Source organism: Microtus oregoni, unplaced genomic scaffold (genome assembly GCF_018167655.1).
Source record: "Microtus oregoni isolate MIOR12 unplaced genomic scaffold, Mior012 000016F_ref0000370, whole genome shotgun sequence".
Lineage (NCBI taxonomy): Eukaryota > Metazoa > Chordata > Mammalia > Rodentia > Cricetidae > Microtus > Microtus oregoni.
In genome coordinates, this window is record NW_024543075.1 from 14,446,780 (window position 1) to 14,462,254 (window position 15,475).

The 15,475-nt window shown below is 44.6% G+C and overlaps 1 protein-coding gene across 12 annotated transcripts in view; it reads right to left on the reverse strand.

Annotated features, from left to right (window-relative positions):
- Positions 1 to 15,475, reverse strand: part of Tacc2 (transforming acidic coiled-coil containing protein 2) — a 200,367-nt gene that overhangs the window by 173,663 nt on the left and 11,229 nt on the right. For 10 of the 12 annotated variants that reach the window (XM_041665991.1, XM_041665993.1, XM_041666001.1 and 7 more), the window contains exon 3: positions 8,234 to 8,290. The exons of the other annotated variants lie outside the window; for them this stretch is intronic. In XM_041665991.1, coding sequence (XP_041521925.1) covers positions 8,234 to 8,290 — 57 coding nt within the window. The remainder of the gene's footprint in view (positions 1 to 8,233; positions 8,291 to 15,475) is intronic. 12 annotated transcript variants of the gene reach the window in all.

Sequence of the window (15,475 nt, forward strand, 5' to 3'; positions counted from 1 at the left end):
ACTAGAGTGTGAACAGGCATAGATATGGCCTGGCCCTTCCACAGGATTCCTTGAAGGAACAGAGATGTTCGGGTCTGGTGGTGGATGGATTTCTGAGCACCTTGAGCTTAATCATGGTGGAGAAGGCATCCTACAAGCAAGGGAGGGAGGACCATGTAGAACAAGACTAGGGTAACGCCAAGGAGGGTGCTCTGGTGTGGCTGGACCCATGGACCCATGCTTACTGGCCCACTTAACTAGAAGTGATTGGAAAAGGTGTTGAATACAATATTTTACCTTTCTGGTACAAGTTGGACATTTCCCACACATCTATTACTTGGTCATCTTGGAAGGAAGCAATGCTTTCTGTGGACAAATGAATCTAAGGAGCTATATTTCATAGCCCTCTTTCAGAAATCCACAGAGCATGTTAACATCTTAAAGGTTCTGGGGGGGGGGATCCCACATGAAATAACTTATTGGATTTTACTTTTTTTTTGAGGCAATCTTCTTATGTAAGCCAAAGAGGCCTGAAATTTGTGATTTTCTCTCTCTGTCTCCCCAGTGCTAGGTTTACAGGCATGTACCACCATGACCAGATTAATTCGTTGAGTTTTTGACTCAGAGTACCCAAAACTTCCTGACTAGCCCGTGTTTATGACCCACGTGTTTGTGGTAATGTCTCATAGAACTGATGTTACTAGCAGATACTTTAGAAGGCTGTTATCACATGGCCTCCTTCATTCTGCCCTTGCTTGTTCAATCTGGAAAATGATCCAAATCCTCAGAATAAGATGTCCTGGTGCCTTTGCCTTTATGACTGGGAAGTTGACATTCTTCAGGGTCAGAGGAATGGTTTGAGAGTTGACTATGCCTCTTTGAAGTGTTCTCACCATCATGAGGGAGTGGTGAGGATGGGCACTAGAATCTGGACAAGAAAAAAATACTACAGTCCCTGATTCTGACTGTCGACCACCTTTCTCATCTCGGTGGCACTGTTTCTTCACATGACTCAGACAGAGAGACTTCCTCTGTCCATGGACTTCTCTGGGACAACTGGAGACACAGAAGTCCTCTCATGGACCAATAAATTCATCAATTCAAACCATGGACCCTGCTGTAGCAGAGCATGTGACGAGCATCTCCTCTCAAATATTCTTGGGGAAGAATTGTTTTCGCTGGTTGCTGATTTATTCAACCACCCCAAAAAACATTTGTCAAAAGCCTGCCTAGAAAGTGGGCTTGAAAGTGGGCATGAAAGTGGGCAGGGGAATGTCTGTGTCTCTCCTGAGCTGCTCACAGATTAGGATGACACACACCAAAAGCATGGTTGGAGAGTATAATATGAGGGACGCCGAAGAATGGATCCCACTGTAGGAATGGCACACAGTCTTGTGAGACCTGTGCATGGGCATTCCCCCCAACTCCCCTCCCCCTAAAAAACAAAACAAGTAACAACCTCTAGGCATGGGATTTTGAAAGTTAATTTTGGAGTTTTGAAGGACAGAACATGAACCTTCTACCCTCTCTGAACCTGGGGCTCTTTTTGAGTTCTCGAATCTCCTGTGACATGGCCATTGCCTTTCCCTGACTTTCCCTGCTTCCTTATCTGGGTTTATTCGATTGTGTCCAAAGCCAAACCATAAAGAATACATCACTAGCCAAGAGCCTGGATGGTCTGGAGTGAACATGAATACTACAATGTGAAATCTCCCTTTGCTTTAGCTGACAGATGGTAAGATGAGGAAGGAATGCCTGCCTATAACCCTAGCCCTCGAGAGACTGAGACAGGGGGATGGTGATCTTGAAACTATAGAGCAAGGTCCTCTTTCTTTCTTTCTTTCTTTCCTTTATTTATTTATTGAAAAAAATTTCTGCCTCCTCCCAGCCTCCCATTTCCCTCCCCCTCCCTGCAAGGTCCTTTTTCAAAAGCAAACAGATACAGGCAAGAGGAACAACAATGGCTCCTGTTCATGAAACACTAAGAGAAGCACTGCGCTGGTGTCTTCTCATAATCTCTCAGCAAACCATCTCTGTTTATAGAAAGATGCTGTCTACATCCTTGCTTTAGAGCCAGGGCTTTCAGAGGTTCAATAACGTGGACCATAGAAAGGGGGCCTGGGTCTATACTATGTGATTTTTTTTTTTTGCACACTTTGTGAAGGTGTAGTGCTGTGAGTGGCTTAATAAAAAGCTAAACAGCAATAGTTAGGCAGGAGAGAATAGGAGGGGCTTCAGGGGACAGAGGCACATGGGAGATGCCAGGGAGGCATGGAGCAAGTCAGATGTACAGAATAGAAGAGAGGTAACAACACATGGCAGGATGTAGATTATTATCTCCGTGTCATTACTGGGGAGACGGCAGCCCAAGGAAAGTACAACTACAGGGGCCCAAGTGGACCTGCATCTCTCTGATCCCAGAGCTGGGACAGGAGCATTTCTTTTCCTGGCCACCTCAACAAGGGAATGAAGAAGGAAGCAGAGAAAGCTGCAACCTGGTCCCCACCTTAGGGGAGGTCCCTGCTGCAGTGCTGGGAGTTGACAGAGTCCCCTACCCTGCTTGTAGGGCTCAGCCTCCCAATTGAGCATCTAGGAAGCACCCATCACTAGGGCAGTAGCAAGACAGTGCACCATGTACTCTTCAGAGGAAGGCTCCTCACCCATTTGATATCTCTACGCTTTCATGAGTGGTTTTCTACAGTAACTCAAGAATCACAGTTCAAAAGGAGTGACATTTTTATACCGGGGTCTTGAATTTATGAAGATTTATTTTATTACTTTTAATTATGTGTGTGCACACGCACATGTGGATATGGGTGCCCATGGAGGGATCTGATTCCTCTGGAGTTGGAGTTACAGGCAGTTGTGAGTCATGCAATGTGGTTGCTGGGGACTAGACTTGGGCCCTCTAGAAGAGTACTCTTAACTGCTGAGCCATCTATCCGGCCCCAGGGTCTTAAATTTTTAAAATCACTATGTAGTTTTTGCTGGTCTGCCGTGCAAGTGTCAACCTTTAACACCCGCAGCCGGCTCCCTTCTCATTACTATGGAATCCATGCTGAATACTCTGCAAGTAGTTGGCAGATAAATCCCCTACCCCAGGGTCCTTGATCAAGTAACTCTGGAAATACATCAATTCATCTAGCAGCTCAGGCAGATACAACTGACAGAAGGAAAGGGGGCCGATTGCAGATCTCTGTTCTAGCTAGAGGCAAAGTGGGCAGAACAAGGGCTCAGTCTCTGGAGGAATCAAAGGGTTGGGCCCATTTCATCAGCGCAGCTTTCACAGCCCAGCTCTCATAGCAGAAACCGGTCTGGTCAGGATTCAAAGAAAAGCCGCAGGACAGAGGCATAGCTCAGTGATGGCGCACAGGCTGACGTGGGTTTAACTCTCCCTTTATCAAAATAGCAGTAATTGCTGTCATGGTCCTCGTTGTTGTCGTCATCATAAAATAAAAGCAACAAAACAATCCACATATGTGGTATACAAGCTTTTCAAAGACACCCCCGTGACTCTTCGGGATCCCTATTTACTAAACAAAGAGTAAAAAATGTTTTCCGTTTTCTAGAAAAGAAATGGGGACCTAAGGGGCTTGTCCAGGTCTTCTGAGTGGAAGTCTGCTCATTCCCCAACAGTATTAACAAATGCCACTTTGAGAACACCATGCTATGGTGGAAAACAGCAAATGCATTATTAGATATGTCCTCTTAACGATTCCACATATTTAAAATCATGTAATCCTGGTAAATAAACACACAGATGAACAGAGAGGTTAAGTCACTTGCCAAAGATCACCATGGAAGTGCTGGATTTGGACCTGGCAGGTCTGTGCTCTTTTTTTATTTTAGAGACAGGGTCTCTCTGTAGCCCTGACTGGCCTGGAACACACAGAGATCCATCTACCTCTGCCCCAGGTGCTGGGATTAAAGGCCTGTAATGCCACGCTCAACTCAGTTTTACCACGCAGTGGGAACAGCTGCTTTACGGTCTCTGCCATGTTGCCATGCTCCATCATGCTCCAGAACAACTGGACCATCACGACTGATGCAGCCCAAGACCTAGATCTGATGCCTAGAGTCGCGCCTGGCATGGAAGAGGCCGTTCAGATTGTTTGCTAAATACATGAAGCACACACATCTTATACCTATTCAATCTGGTAGCTACTTCCACAAGATGCCTTTGTTGCTGTTTCCAATGGTGCCTTTGAATCCCCCTTTCCAGTTTCCCTTTCTTAGCAATGGTCCTAAGACGACCTGTGTGAGGGATTCCTGCTGTGTCAACAGGCATCACTGTAAAAACCCATGTCCTTCTAACCTTACCCCACCACCACTTCCAAAATGCAGGCTGGAAAGGTCGGAAGCAGCACTCACGTGACAAGCCAGCTGCCCAGTTGCTTCTTCACATCCCCTCTGAGCTGTCACTGTTCGAGTAAAGAAACAGCCTTCCTTGGCCCGGAAATACTCAGAGCCCTCCGTATATCTTAAAGCAATCTTTAGACAATGACAGCGACTTTCCAGTCCTAAAAGCATCCTCCGTCAAGAGTAAAGTGGTTACCATTAAACATTTCTCCACTGCTCTTACCTTTTAAATGTGCTCCATCTCTCTAGACCATGCCAATCAAATTAATTAAAGCATGCTTAATCAATAAGGCTAGATCATCCCAGAGTGTCTACCTACACCGTCCGCTCCTTGGATGAACGTCTAGGGAGCAGGATAAGTGCAGGTGAATGCTGGGAAGTAGACCATAGGTCATCCCCATGGTGCTAAGAGTCAGATTTCAGAAATAACTGCCAGGCTGGCCAAATATGGGAGATGAGCACACGTTCATGCTCTAGCCAGGAGGCTGCCCGTCTGCTTGTCAGACAAAGGCTGCTGTGCACACCAGTTCTGATCAGCCGAGTCCTTCCCCCGAGGGGGAACACAGGAAAGAAGACTCCCCAACACAGGCTGAGAGGACACCCCAAAGTCAGGCAGGAGACACCAAGGGAGAAGCCCTCAGGGTGGGCTCTCAGCCCATTAATTGCTAGTCTCTCGTGTGGATCAGCATGATGGCCCAGGAGGGATTCACAAGCTCTGGGGACAGCGAAGAGGTCTGGGTCCTTGCCCTTCCTTGAATTGATGGTGAGCATAAATGTATAGCGCCTGCATGCACAGGTGTGCGTGTATGTGTGTACATATGCATGTGTGTGCTTGTGTATGTAGGTGTACATGTGTACATGCCTGTGTATGTGTGCGTGTGTACATGTGTATGTGTGCACATGTGTGTGTGCTTGTGTATGTATGTGTACATGTGTACATGCCTTGTGTGTGCATGTGTACGTGTATATGTGCACATGTGTGTATGTGTGTGTGTTTGTGTATGTGTATGTATGTGTACATGTGTACATGCCTGTGTATGTGTGCGTGTCTGTGCACATGTGTGTATGCGTGTGTGCTTGTGCGTGTGTATGTATGTGTACATGTGTACATGCCTGTGTATGTGTGCATGTGTGTGCACATGTGTGTATGCGTGTGTGCTTGTGTATGTGTTTGTATGTGTACGTGTGTACATGCCTGTGTATGTGTGTATGTGCACACACACGCGCACACCTGTTGGGCAGCAAGAGCCCCAGTTCTCAGTAGCTATAAATGAAAGGTATCAGGTGAGGTGGTAGTTGTTGTAGAAGCTGGTAAGAGTTGCCACGTGAGAGACTGCATTATCTGAAACTTTTCAATAAGTCTGAAGTACTCTAAAAAGTTAATTTAAAAAAGACATAAGGCTGAGTGTGGTGGTATACACCTTTAATCTTGGGACTCAGAAGGCAGAGACAAACAGATCTTTGTGGATTCAAAGACAGCTTGGTGTACCAAGTGAGTTCCAGGCCAGCCAAGCTATTTAGTGAGACCCTGTCTTAAGATAGATAATTAATAAGTAGACGCAAGATTTGACCTATAAACATTCTACGTGGAGCAGGAGAGGGACTCCTGGAGCCCAGTGCCTTCCTGAGGATCTCTGGGCAGCTAATGGTAGAGGAGGAAGGGAGAAACATTTTCTTGAGTGCTGTAAGCTGTAAGGGTAGAGTACTCAAGTGCCTGTAAACTATACCTCATCCGCGCTTCTGTAAGTAACTCTAAATCCAGAGGCTCACCAAAAGAAAAAAGACATGGAAACGGGAGGGGACTAGTTGGGGAGAGAAAGGGAATCAGTAGGATTAGGAGGGGGAAAACAAAGGGTATTGAAGGGTAAACATAAAAATACTATATATACATGAAAATAAAATCAAAGCCATTATTATATGTAATTAATAGATATTAATAAAAAATTTAAAGACATATTTCTTTTTTATCAAAGGATTTATTTTTAACTTTTATTTATGTATATGTGTGTCTATCTGTATGTATGTTACATACATGTAGGTACATGAGGAGACCAGAAGAGGGGGTTGGATTCCCTTAAGCTAGAGGTCTAGGCTATTGGTGAGTTGCCTGATGTGGGTGCTGGGAGCTGAACTCTGATCCCCTGCAAGAGCAGGATGTGCTCCTGACGGAGACACCTCTCCAATCCCAGTGAAAACCTTCAAGAGCCCTTCCTTCTCACTTGTCAACAATTACAATACATAATAGTTACTTATGGTCACAGAGCCGCTCACTCTGGCTCGCTGGAACCTGGCTCACTGGCCACCCTAGTCTCCCCTGCCCCCTCCCCCAGCCTCCTCAGTCTCTGGTAACCTCCAGCGGACTCTTGATTTCTGTGATATCAACCTTTGCTGAGCCCATGAGAGTAATATCACAAAGCATTGTCTTTGTGCGCCTGACTCACGTCTATTATCCAAAAGCTGGCCAGTTCTCTTCATTCATTCACCGCTGATATTTATTTGTTCATTCACTTGCCTGGTTTGCAGGTGCGTCCCACGAGGCAAAGGTTCACCTGCCTCTGCTTTGGTTTGGATGGGGGTGGAGGTGGGGATGGTCTCCACAAATCACCATTGAACAGGAGTCTGTGCCTGCAAAGCGTCCCAAGCCAGAAGACCATACTGCTCCTAGCCTGGCAGAGGTACCCTTAGGAGCCTAGACCTGGGACCCCAGGACAGCCTGTTTGTCCTGAATCTGTCACAGATTTATGGAAGTGGGCAAATGCCTTGACCTTCTGATCAAACACGTAAAACTAAAAAACAATGGAGATGGACATGTGAAGTGGGGGCTTTCTTCCAGCCTTGACTCCGAGCCTTAGAGATGGCCATATCAGACAAGCTGCGCGAGCTGGTGACCTGGATTCTCCACAGCAACTTCCTCTTTGACCTTGGGCCAGTCCTCAAGGATAGAAGAACTCCACTTGGAAACCAACTGGCCCTGGAATTTTTTTTTTTTTCAACTTGCTGGAGGCCAGGGTTGTAATTCTCACTCCTCCACTCATTCAAATGGCCGAGCTGATTAACAGCTAAGTCCCCCATTTTCTGCAAAATGTGAGCAATGCACACGGGCTGCTCACTCACGGGACTGTGAAGAAGCCAAAGGACACAGCTCGTGCAAACAGCCTTCACCATGGGCAAGCTGGGATACCATGCGACTTCAGAACCGCCAGGTTGTGTGAGACAAATGCCCGGGGTACGCCTACCTGGCAGCCTCCTTCAGGGTGGAGTGGCTTTTAAAAGCAAATCACAACATCACCTGATGATAGATGCACCTGTGCAGGCAGGATCGGGATTGTAGAACAGGCCTCACCACGGCCACACCCAGAGGCACACCCCCCCCACAACCCCTCCAGAAAGCTCCCCTTTCTTTCAGCTGCAAACACCCTGAGCTGAGGCTATTACCGTGCGATGACACCCACAGCCGACGCTGAACTGACTCTTTATAATGACAAATCATTCTGCCCACTGGCATGGAAGGTGGGGCCACCATGCCATTCCCCAGCCTCCGTTGAGGACAAAAGGCATCAAAGTCAAAGCCTTTGGAAGGATTAGCGCTGGTTCCCAGTGTCTGCATTCTCTCTTGCTGACAACACAGACCTCATTCAGCGGCTCACAGCCCATCCGGCAAGCCAGTTCTCAAAGAGCCACATTCAACACGGTATTTCTAAAATTCTAAGGCCATGTTGCCTATTTCTAGTGTGGTTTGCAGCTTAACAGGGATGGATAGGACTAGGCATTAGAGAGGGAGGGACGAGCTAAATATTTCTATGCCCGTGCTATGCCCATGCTATGCCCATTGTCAGTAGCCACCTAGATGATAGACAACTGAGAGGCCAGGCATGCAAAGTACACACATCTGTACCTGTGGAGGGGCAGGGCTTGGAGGCCACAGGATGGTGTTGTGGGAGCCAGTGTCCTCCTGTTGGAAGCAAAGGGTCTTCCTGTTAGGGCACAGGGTGAGAAAGAAACATCTTCCAGGACCTTTAGTTTCTACACCTGCCCAGCTTGTGGTTGCTGTAGCCCAAGGTGACATCACCTACTGTGGCTTGGGCCCTCCCTTGTCAATAATAATATAAAAAATGCCCCACAGGCTTGCTCACAGGCCAGTCTGGTGGGGACTTTCAATTGAGGTTTTCTCTTTCAAAATGACTAGCTTGTCTCAAATTGATGTAAAACTAGCCAGCACAGATACCCAAGGGAAGTCAGACACCAGACGGAGGGGAATCTATAGCATGAAGATGTGGGAGACAGTCAGGGCCAGGACTCAGCACACTTTCCCCTCATCCTTTGCGCTGGTGACAAAGCTGATCTTTAATCTAGACAGAGGAGGATCACCAAAACTCACGACCTTTCTTCTAAGGACCCACTTTTAGGCAGACTATAGAGGGACCTCTGCCAAGTGTATCTTCATAGATGAAGAATCTAAGAAATGGACACTTGGGCAGGGCAGGAGAGTGTGGGAGGCAGAGAACCCAGTGAGAAGCATTACCAATGCGGCAGGTGTGAAATAAAAGGGACATGGACTTGTCAAGGGAGAAAGTGGCTGGACAAGAGAACAGGATGGCTCTGTCTTCCCTTCTCCTTTAAGAAATGGCTCCAAGCAATGCTGAAGGCTGCCATTGTGCCCTGCAGAGTAGATATAAGACTTGGGGTGGACCACTTCACATGCAGACACAGTATCTGACCCCAGAGTGGGAATACAACACACTTAGAATGGGTCTGATTCTTTACAGGGGTCAGGTCAGGATGGACCACTAGCTGGGGAAAACATGACCACTTATCTACTGTCAGCACCTCTTTTCACCCCACTAGACTAGAGGTATCTCCTGAACATTTAGAAGGGGGGAAATAGAGCAAGATCCAAAGGGGAAAGCTCCTGCATGATCTGCTGGAGCCCTGGACTCAGTCAACACTGTAAATAGAGCCATGGCCTTCTCAGTTCTGTAAGCCAGCCCCCCTTCTCTGCTTGTGATCATTTGTAGAAATGGGGTACCTGTCTCTTAGAATCCTCTAAAGGCCTAAACAGAAATTCACAAGGCTAAACGGCCAGACCACCCACTAACGCACTGACCAACCATAGGATGTTGTATTAGGCGTGTAAAGAGACAGCGGGTAGAGTCAGGGTGACCTTCAGATTGTGGTTTTTAAATGGCAGGAGAGTTCGTGCTACCCAGGAGGAGAAATGCAGGATGAGAAGCAGAATGATGAGAAAGGTTGAGTTGGGTTTGAGGAATTCAGGAGGGTGTGGTTGTACCAATAAAGGTCTCTAGAAGATTTAAAAAGATGAACCCGGGGCCTCATCTCCATGAGGAACCCCAACCTACAGCCAAACACTCCCACACTTTATCCCTGTGCTTCTCTGTGGAAGGCAAACCTCATCCTGTTCCTGGAATCCTAAGACAACTGTACAAAGGCCCACCGGCTTGTGCCTGGTTTGACTAGAGATGTGGAAACTCCCAGAGCCATGAAGGATTCCCTGTCTACTCTCAGAAGGCAGAGCTAGAGGATAGAGGATGGGAATGGAGCTGGTAGGAGGTGGGAACTGAGGGAAAGAGTGGGAGGAAGGTATTTCACTTCTAGAACATCTTTACTTTGAACTAGCAAAGCCTTGGAGCATTAAAATAGACGTTGTTGGTGAGAATACAGTGAGAGGACCGAAGAGCAAGATAGCATCTTTTTGGAAAGCATTTTGCAACATATATAGTAAGAGCCTTGCAAAAGTCCTTGCCCTAGGACCCAGAAGTTCCATCTCTATGGAATCTGTGCTTGATAAAGAAAAGTATCTCATTCTGGACAGCATGATTTGTGAGAATAATGGGGAGAAAATGTAAGTCATCCTAAACTGTTGATATTCAGATTGAAGTTCATCTTGAGTAAGGCAGGTGTGGTAGTTTGAATGAGAAAGGCCTCCACAGGTGTATGTGTGTGTGTATGCCTTGTGGTTGTGTCTCAAGATGTGAGCTCTCAGTTACTGCTCCAGTGCTGTGTCTGCTTACCTGATGCCATGATCCCCACCATGATGGCCATGGACTGTTCAATGAAACCGTAAGTCTCAAATAAATCCTTTCTTCTACAGGTTGCCTTGGCCATGGTGTTTTGTCCCAGCGGGTTTGCTCATCATCCCTAGGGTTGTGTTAAAGTAGCTAAAGCAAATATTTCTTTAGTCTAGGGACGTTCCTCAATGCTGATGGCTTGTGTTAGATAATTCTTTTGGAGACTGTAGAGTATTTTGCAGAATTATGACTTCTTCCAACTACAGACCGATAACACCCTTTGTCACTGTGGTGACAACCAAGACTATAGCTAGATATTGCCACATGACCCTTTCCCATGGAAGACAGCATGGCCCCAGGGTAAGAACTACTGCTCCACCCTGTTTGTAGCTAGCAGCAGGGCCTATGAGGAGCTTGGAGCTTAGACGGATCTGTAAACCTCAGAAGGGAAGGGAAGCTAGCTGGTATATGAGGAGGAATAGGGGCCAAAGTATGTCTAGTGCCCCTCAAGGGCTCTCGTCTGATGGCCATGCCCGCCTCCACTCTAGCTCATGATGGAATGTTCCTGTAAGGGACAAGTTCAAGAAGGCTGACCAGCCAACAGGCACCTTTATTGACTCCCAGGGTATTTTTAAATAATTGAAATTAGCTTCTAACATGTTTTATGATTTTGAGGGTGTTTTTGTTTGTTTGTATGTTTTGCTTTTGAGACTGAGTCTTCTACTTCATAGACCAGGCTGGCCTTGAACTCTGAGGAGAGCCACATGCCTCTGCTTCCTATTAAGGTTGTGTGCCACCATGCCCAGCTGTGAACATGTTTTTAAATGTAAGACTTCTTTCTACAATCTTTGAGAATCACAGGTGTAATAAGTTCCCGACACATTTTGTGAGGTTAATAATAAACCAGCCCCCCCCCAGAGTATCTTCTTTATGAACTTGGACACAAAAGTCCAAACAATATATTAACAACAAAACAAAATAAAAACAAAAACACTGTAACATAGTATTAAAATATTTATATGCAATGGCCACATGAGGTTTATTCCAGTTATGCAAGAAGGAAATAATATAATAACATCAATTGATGCAAAGAAATCCCTAACAAAATTCAACTGAATGATTTTAAAACATCCTAAATAAACTAGATGTCTCAACTTGATAAACCATGTTTGTTTAAAAAAACAAACCTAACCAGGCAGTGGTGACACATGTCTTTAATCCCAGGACTCAAGAAGCAGAGGCAGGCAGATCACTATGAGTTAGAGGCCAGCCTGGTCTACAGAGCAAGTTCCAGGACAGCCAAGGTTTAACAGAGAAACCCTGTCTTGCAAAACCAAAACCATACAAACCAACAAAACAAACCTTATAGTTATTAGCTTCCTTAACATTAGAAAACTCAACGATCTCCCCTTGAGAGTAGGAATAAGGGCAAAGTATTCATTCTTTCTACCCTTAGTTAACAAAGCAATGGGCATCCCTGTCACTATGAAATAAGAAAAAGAAGAAGAAATTAAAACTGCTCAGAGGTTGTGGAGGGAGTAAAACTGTCTCTATTTACAAATTACATAATTTCATAGTAATTCTCAAAGAATTACAATAAAAACAGCAACACCAAAAAAATCATTGCAACTAATAACTGAGTTAACCACAGAATACAACAACACACAAAACCCAGTTCCCTAAATATAAATATGTGGACCCTGAAGTGATTCTCTATGTTTGTTTGTTTGTTTGTTTCGAGACAAGGTTTCTCTGTAGCTTTGGAGCCTGTCCTGGAACTAGCTCTTATAGACTAGGCTGACCTGGAATTTCCAGAGATCCGCCTGCCTCTGCCTCCTAAGTGCTGGGATTAAAGGCGCACGCCACCACCGCCTAGCTGATTCTTTACTATTTATAGTCACTCTAAAGAAAAATGTAGTACTTAGGTAAAAACTTGACAACACATAGACAGATCTGTTTGCTAAGGATTATCAAATGATTTTAAGAAAAAGAAAGAAACGAAGGAAGGAAGGAAGGAAGGAAGGAAAAGAAAGAAAGAAAGAAAGGCCCTATAAATGGAGCCAGAAAACAACCTAACTGATCAAAGAAATCAATTCTTCTCTACTTTATCTACTCCTTAATGTGATTCTTTTTTTTTAAAGATTTATTTATTTATTAAGCATACAATGTACTGCTGGCAAGTAAGGTACCAGGTCTCATTACAGATGGTTGTGAGCCACCATGTGGTTGCTGGGAACTGAACTCGGGACCTCTGGAAGAGCAGCCAGTGCTCTTACCCTCTGAGCCATCTCTCCAGCCCCCCTTAATGTGATTCTTATCAAAATCCCAGCAACTCTTTTGTAGACATAGTTTTATTCTAGCATTTATATGGGAAACCCACAGATCATGGCGAAGACTCACTCTATTTGACCTTAGGACTTAACACACAACTGCCACGACCAAGAGAGCCATCACAGCTTCCATTCTGTGTGCCTGTTCTAAGTGTATAGAAGTTCATTGAGGTTCTAGACTTTGGATCTGGATTATGTTGGTGTGATTTTTTTATTTATTTGCAAGATTTTTAAAAATAAAGTTTATAAATTCTTTTTTAAGAATCTAACTATAAAGAGTATCAGTGTTGTAGAACAGAGGACCTAGGCTAAACCTACACAAATATACCTAACCGGTTTGTGAAAAAGGTGCAAGATCCATTCGATGGGAATAAAAACAGTCTCTTTTCAACAATAAAGCTGGGACATGGGCATTCATGGCCAAAACAATAAATGTCAAAATTACAAACAAACAAAACCTTCATCTTCAAGGGAATGAGAACATAAACCAGAGATCAGAAGACAGTATTTGCAAAAGAAACATCTAAAAGAGAACTGCTATTCAAAATATATTTAAAATGAACCCTTAACATTCAGTAGTAAGATGCGGACCATGGTGGGGGTGTGCCTTTAATCCCAACACTTTGCAAGTTTGAGACCAGCATGATCTACATAGGAAGGCCCAGATCATTCAAAGCTACATATCCTGTCTCAAAAAGAAAATTCAACAAACTTATTAAAAATGGGTCCAAGTCTTTGAAGACTCAGCAAAGGAGACAAGCAGAGGTAAATAGCACAGGATAGAATGCTTTTTACCATATATCATCTGGGAAGAGCAAGCTAAAGGAACAGTGGGACACCACTAGGTCCCTGTGAGGATGACTACAATCCAGATCACTGCCAATGCTCAGCCCTGGGGAGGATGGGAACCAAGAGGAAGTCCATTTGTCAACAGGAGGAACGTGAGATGGAGGAACAATCGGAGCAGGTAGCTGGATGGGTTCTTACAAAGCTAAACCTTCCCTTACCACAGGATAGGGCAACCACATCCCTTCATATCTACTCAAAGAGGGCTACAGCTTATGTTCACACAAGACATAAACATGGATATCCACTGCATTTTTGTGCAACACTTGGGAGCATCCAGGATAGTGCTGGGTAGTTAAGCAAACTATATCTAGAAAATAGGATGTTATTCAGGGAAAAAAAAAAGATGAACTATCAATCCACAAAAAGAAAGAGGAGTTTCAGATAGATTTTGCTAAATCAAAGAAGTTGATCAGAAAAGACTGCACACTAAGTAATTCTAATCATAAGACATTGTGGAGAAACAATACAGAGATCTGTGGTTGGACCGGCAAGATGGCTCTGAGGTAAAGATACCTGTCATGCATGCCTGGCAGCCTGGATTCTATCCACAGAATCCATACAATGGTGGAAGGTGTGAACTGACTCCACAGAGGCGTCCTGTGGCACATGGACTCACACACACAGACACACACACAGACACACACACACACACACACACACACACTGAAGAGCTGTGGTTGTCAGGGCCTGAAGGATGGGGAGAAGTCAAGCATAGAGGATTTTAGGAACAGGATACTGTTGTGTAAACTGCATGTGATTACGTATGTCAAAGTGTGCAGAATGCATGCCATCAAGAATGAATGAATCTTCACATAATGTATGGACAGTGAGGGATAAAATGTGTCAATTTGAGTCTGCGTCAGTTCTATCAAATGCACCACTGTGGTGGAGGAAGCTCATAATGAGGATGACTATGAAACGAAAATTAACCTAGGAAAAGAGATCAAAAGTCAGGTGTGGTGGTGCAGACCTGTAATTGTCGCGCTTGGAAAGTGAAGACAGGAAGATCAAGAGTTCAAGGCCAACCTCAGCAACATAGGGAGCTCGAGGCCAGCCTGGGTATGTGAGACCCTGTTAACTGTGTGTGTGTATGTGTGTGTGAGAGAGAGAGACGGGCAGAGAGACAGACAGAGACAGAGATAGAGATAGAGACAGAGAGACAGAGAACAGAGAGAAAGAGAGACAGAGAACAGAGAGATAGACAGAGACAGACAGACAGGAAAGAAGAAAAAAACAGATGAGCCTCAAACCTAGATCTTGTACCATATAAAAGTTAATTCATGGATCACGGACTTAAATATAAAATGTCAAACTTTAAAGATTTTAGGAAAAAATAAAATCTCCAGGAAGTGGAGCTAGGCAGATTTAACAGTAGAAGTATCCATAAGAAAAATGAATGTACTCTACCTCACTAACATTAAAATACTCTGTTTTACACAAGACATTATTCAGAGGATGGAAAGATAAGTTGCAGGGCAAGAAGTCATCTACAAATTACAGTCTGACTTCTAGACTATGTAAAGAACTCCCAAAATACAACACTAATGATAATAACAGAAAATGAGCAAAAGATATTTTACCAAAGAGATTTGTTGTCTCTTATCCACATTCCCTCCTAGAGCAGGAGGCCACAGGTGGGAAGAAATGGTGGGCAGCTCTGTACCTGCACTGAGTCTGCTTTTGCTGTCTATACAGACCTCTGATGAAGTTTGCTTTCAAAGTGCTCAACTAAGAAAATAACAACGATAACTAATAAAAAAAAGACAGTATATTGCAGTAAATGTTATGACTGATTTATTTTTCTCCTTCAAGTATCTTTTTAAAAATTTACTTGTATGTATGTGTATGTGAGTGTGTATGTGTGTGTCTGTATGTCTCTATCTGTGAATGTGGGTGCAGATGTCCAAAGAAGCCAGAAGAGGGCACTGGGAT